Source organism: Zophobas morio, unplaced genomic scaffold, assembly GCF_036711695.1.
Source record: "Zophobas morio isolate AGI-343-1 ecotype UQ-CSIRO unplaced genomic scaffold, CSIRO_AGI_Zmor_V1 ptg000056l, whole genome shotgun sequence".
Taxonomy (NCBI): Eukaryota; Metazoa; Arthropoda; class Insecta; order Coleoptera; family Tenebrionidae; genus Zophobas; species Zophobas morio.
The window spans coordinates 27,081-32,283 of record NW_026972161.1 but is presented as its reverse complement, the minus strand read 5'-3'; the positions used below and the strand labels follow the sequence as shown (position 1 = coordinate 32,283).

The 5,203-nt window shown below is 39.0% G+C and overlaps 1 protein-coding gene across 1 annotated transcript; it reads left to right on the top strand.

The window, feature by feature from the left end:
- The first annotated feature begins 2,848 nt into the window (after positions 1 to 2,848).
- Positions 2,849 to 3,825, top strand: LOC135142971 (serine/Arginine-related protein 53-like). The gene is made up of 4 exons (XM_064074789.1): positions 2,849 to 3,028; positions 3,080 to 3,166; positions 3,215 to 3,617; positions 3,665 to 3,825. Exons 1-4 carry the CDS (start codon positions 2,964 to 2,966, stop codon positions 3,764 to 3,766), a joined length of 657 nt encoding a protein of 218 aa, XP_063930859.1. The 5' UTR covers positions 2,849 to 2,963; the 3' UTR covers positions 3,767 to 3,825.
- The last annotated feature ends 1,378 nt before the right edge of the window (positions 3,826 to 5,203 follow it).

The window sequence follows — 5,203 nt, the reverse complement described above, 5'->3', positions numbered from 1 at the left end:
AAAAAAACATTTGGGTCCCCCGAGAAGGTTTCACATTGTTAAAAAAGACAGTTGAGGCCCGCGAGGTTTCATAATAAAAAAAAACATTTGGGGCACCCGAGGTTTTATATTTTTAAAAAAGATAATTGGGACCCCCGAGAAGGTTTCACATTCTTAAAATGAGACCATTGGAACCATCGAGAGGATTTCACAATCTTAAAAAAGATATTTGGCGCCCCCGAGAAGGTTTCACATTTTTATAAAAGACCACCGAGAAGGTTTCACGTTCTTAAAAAATTGGTCGAAATTTATTTCGACAAAACTTCCCTGGCTCCTGAAACAAATCCTGCTTTTTTGAACAATTATAAAATTTGAAAAGTGCGATCGACAGAAAATATATTTAACGAGAAAATTAACTGTAATTAACTTCGAATATTTATGTTTATACTTCGAAAGAATTCGAATTATTTGCGGTGTGATATTATTGTAATTTTCTAGTAAATGGGGTGATCCATTCTTGATTTGCTAAAAAAAAAAGATCTAACCAGGACGTTAATCAGATTCGAACCGCACTAGCGCATACCTTATTCGAACACTTAGTTGGTGCTAGCGCTTAATCATCTAGATGAGATTCCTAATATACATACAAAATTTGACAACATTCGATCCGGTAGTTTCGGAGATTGCGTGTCTAATAAAAATGGATACAGACACCAGACAGACAGACAGACGGACGGAAACGGGAAACCACTCTTTTCGTACTCTAGAGGTCATGAAACGTCGAGAAAACATAAAAGAGGCCAATATGTCGATAACTATTCTTCCTTAGCTTACGTTCGGAAAGTAAAAATTAGTCGAAAGTTGTTGCGACAGAGCTTCCCTTGCTCCAGAAGTACAATGAAACATATCCAGCATTTTCGAGTTGACTTTTTTCTTTACACAATTTTGTGATGACGTCATCAGTATTTTTGCAAGGACACGTATATCAACTTGGATTGGTGCAGTGTAATACTAAAAATAGCAGTATTGTATTCCCAAGATTTTCTGGGAAAATGGAGTGAGCCGCTCCTGATTTAATCAATAAAATAAATTGACTCATTCATTATTAATATTTTTGAGCCACCTATATAACCAAATCTAAGAAATATGAATGCAATGGTAAATTGGGTAGAATTTATTCGGCAAAATTTTGAGATGTCGTCATCAATATTTTTTTGTAAATTTTCAAAATTGTCGCCTTTATTAATCACTCAAAACCACAGCCGCTGATAAAAAGATGAATTTTTACTCGGTTGAGACGATAAACCAACGGAAACGGAAGACCTGCTTTTGCATATTCTAGAAGCTATGAAACATCGACACAACTTGTTGACCAGAAAAGTGACTAAACAAACGCACATAAATAATAGTTTGGTGACCTTTAACCTCAGTGTCCGGTCACGAATCCTTAGTAAACCTCATGATTTCAACCATGACGCACGGCTGAAAAATAACGCTAAAAACAATAGCAAAAAGGAACATTGACCTTTAAACCGTCCGCGTTATACATGATTTAACATATACTGGCGCAACCAAGTACTTTCACTAAAAATAAATGAACAAATAAATTTTTATAAAGTTTATTTAAAGACGTTTCGGCTGCGTTGCTTATCGGGACACTACACAATCAGAGCCTGTCGGTACCACATAAAAGAACTTAAATTTCCTTGTCTACACCGTTCGAGTGCTTCCGTCCAAAACCAAATGACTCCATCCTCAGGATTTTTTTCATAAATAATTAGCGAAAATTATGTATTCATGAGCTACTTCCACCTTCTTCACACGTACGACTTTCAAAGACTTGTAACCTTCTTACTATGCACCCACCAATCAGACCGTGAAAGTTCTCAAATTCGCAAAAAGAGCTCAAAACTTCTCAAAATAACTGGGAACAGCAGGTTAGAGAGGGACCAAGGAATTAAGAGTTTCGTTCCAAAGCCTGAAATGACTCATAAAATCAAGCGGTGACAAAGTTTTTGAAATTGAAACCTTTTAAGTGCTGGTATTAGAGAAAGTGTTGCGAAAGTGGCGCACCGTGTGACAAGGGAAGTTATCAATCCGAGCCCCCTTCTCTCTCTTAACTCTTTAACAGCCCAATTAGCGCAACCATAAACCAGTCAAGCACCCATCAATCATTTTAACGATTTAATTTTTCGCTCAACTTTACATAGTCATTTTATTTTAAACAAAAACAACCTTGACTTTTATCGCCCCTGGTAGGCCCGCACCACCGTCTTGCCCTCATCGGCCTCTCATTACGAATTCACAAAAAACCTGACCCAGATCCATTTCGAAACCCCACAAATCCATACCGGATGACATCTGTCAAACCACCCCGGCTGACTCGATGCCACCCAATTCGTTTCTTGGCACCGCTCCAGCCCATGTCTCGCACATCCCGCGAACGCAAACAAAGCGCAATTTATTCTAGAACGATAATAAATAATTGCGCAAACAACGGGCGACCCCGCAAGGGCAAGTAGCGACCCGAACCCGAAATTGGTCAGGTTGGCCATTTTAGCGAAACGTCAAACAAGGAAAAGAAAGTCCGACTACTTACAGCTGTTGCCAACTGGTCATTTTGTACTAGAGGCGCGAGTTTGTCCTTCTTCTCACTCGAGATCGGCTTCTTGAGGATAGTCATCGCGACGGCGAATTTATAACACCCAAAATTTCAACAAAACACGTAATTGATCGATTTCGTCTGCACTTCGTCAAAACAAACACGGGAGTCAGTGCGCACGTCGCAGCACGCTTGATCGGGAGACAAAAGAGGGGGACCAATGAAACACGAGAGCGAAGTTGCAAGTTGCAAATTGACAAGTGACAAGTGGCCGCCTAACCTCAAACTATTAAAAAAAAAAACAGGTAAAAAAAATCATGAACCCGACAACCCTAATATAAACATTAGGACATACTAATTCATCTTATTAGTAGCTTGACTAATGGGTAAGTATTCCAGTGACTCAGACAGCGAGAAGCGCAAGAGCTACAAGAGTCGCAAGCGCAGGTAAGAACAAACAGTTTCGAAATTCGTGTTTTCTCACCCCCCGAAACCCAGATCGAGTTCGTCGAGCTCCTCCGACTCCCGGAAGAAGCACAAGCGCAAGGATAGGAGCCGCAGTCGCGACAGATACTCCAGATCGAGGTTCGAACCAGCCAAAGTCACCACTTCGACCACAGTTTTGTGTTTTAGGCGCTCGCACAGCAGTAAGTCGCGTCGGAGGTCCCGCTCGCGCTTCAGAGAGCGTCATCGCAGGTCCAGGTCGCGGTCGAAATACAGGCGTTCACGATCGCGATCCTACATCCGGGAGTACACGAGTAGCAAGAGGAGGCGCTCGAGCTCGAGTTCGAGTGAGTCGCTGAAGCACGATGGTAACTTGGAGGACGTGAGGAGCGAGGTGAAAAGGTCGCCTGAGATGTCGAAGGTCGACGCGAAGGTTCTCAGCGCGATTAATGAGGAGGGGTTCGCGCCCAAAGCGTTTACGTCGAGTAAGAATAAGAAGATGATGGAAAATATTGTGATTGATTTGAAGAAGCAGACTATTAAAGTGCCGGAGGTGGAGCCAGTGGAGCCGGATAGTATTTTTCACCATAATGTAGGTTTTGGGGTTGAGTTGGGGTGTTTTTGATGGTTGGCTTTTAGTTGTTTTTGAATGAGGAGGCGAGGATGGAGAAGTGGATTAAGGAGTTGTATGGGTACAGGCAGAGGGCGCTGCAGCAAGGGCTGAAGGCGGGGGAGAAATGAAGACTGTGATTTCAACTTAGAACCATGAAGTGTAGAGTAGGGTGTTTCATAATAAAAAAAATGGGTGTTTCTTAAGTAAATAAAAAAAAATCGCTTTTTTTTCGTTGGGAAAATTAACCAAACTGTTTGAAAATACAGCAAAAATCTGCAAAATCAAACTCAATGGAAGGGTTTTTTCAAATGAGTGTTTTGAAGAGTTTAGAACTTTTTGGTGTATTTCTTCAGTAAAAAATACAATTTTCTTATGTCACAATAGGTTTCAGTTGATAAATGGTTAATTTCGTGTTAAAATAGAACACCATCATGGACCGTCAGATTCTTTAAAAAAGAAAATTCCCGGGGCACCGAAAAATAGAGCCCCAATTTTTTTCCAAGATCGTTCTAGGAACCTCTAAAATTCTTTCAAATTCTTTTAAAAACAAAACAAGTAATTCAGACTAAAAAAAACGAAATACCTGGAAACTCTAAAAGTCGTTCAAGTTCTTTTAAAAACGAAAAACACTAGGAAGTCCCAACTTTTTTTCAAATTCTTTTTAAAACAAAAAACTAGGGATATCCAAAATGCTTTCAAAACGAGAACACCAGGAATCGTGAAAGATTCTTCCAAACTTTTTTTTTAAGATAAAAAAATACTTGGGGCCTCCAAGACTCTTTCAAATGCTCCAAAAACAGAACACCAGGAACCCCTAGAATTCATCCAAATTCTTTTAAAACAAAAACCACTAGGGGCCTCCGTGATTCTTTCAAATTCTTCTACAATAAAAAACACGAAGGGGCCTCAAATTTTTTTCAAATGCTTTCAAAAATAGAACACCATCAGAAACCCCAAATTCTTTTAAAACCAAAAACACTGGAGGCCTCCGAGATTCTATCAAAAACAGAACATCAGGAACCCCTAAGATTCTTTCAAATTATTTTAAAACAAAAACCACTAGAAGCTTCTGAGATTATTTCAAATGCTTCGAAAAACAAAACACCAGGAACCCCAAAGAATTTTTCAAATTCTTTTTAAAACAAAAAAAAAAACCAATGGGCCCCCAAGTTTGTTTTAAATATTTCCAAAAATAGGATTCCGGGAAACAAAAACTAGGGATCTCCAAAATTCTTTCAAAAACAGAACACTAGGAACCCCTTAGTTTCTTTTAAATTCTTTTTAGATCAAAAAACTAGGGACTTTCAAAATTCTTTCAAAAACAATACCAGGAATGCCCAGACACTCTTTCAAACTCTCTTTAAAATAAAAAATACTTGGGTCCTCGAAGATTCTTTCAAATGCGTCCAGAAACAAAAACCAACAATTTTTTTAAACAAAAAAAGCACTATTCTATTTCAAAAATAGAATCTCAGGAGCCACTAACACTCTGTCAAATTCTTTTAAAACAAAAAACATTGAGGCTTCCGAGATTCTTTCAAATGTTTTCAAAAACAGAACACTAG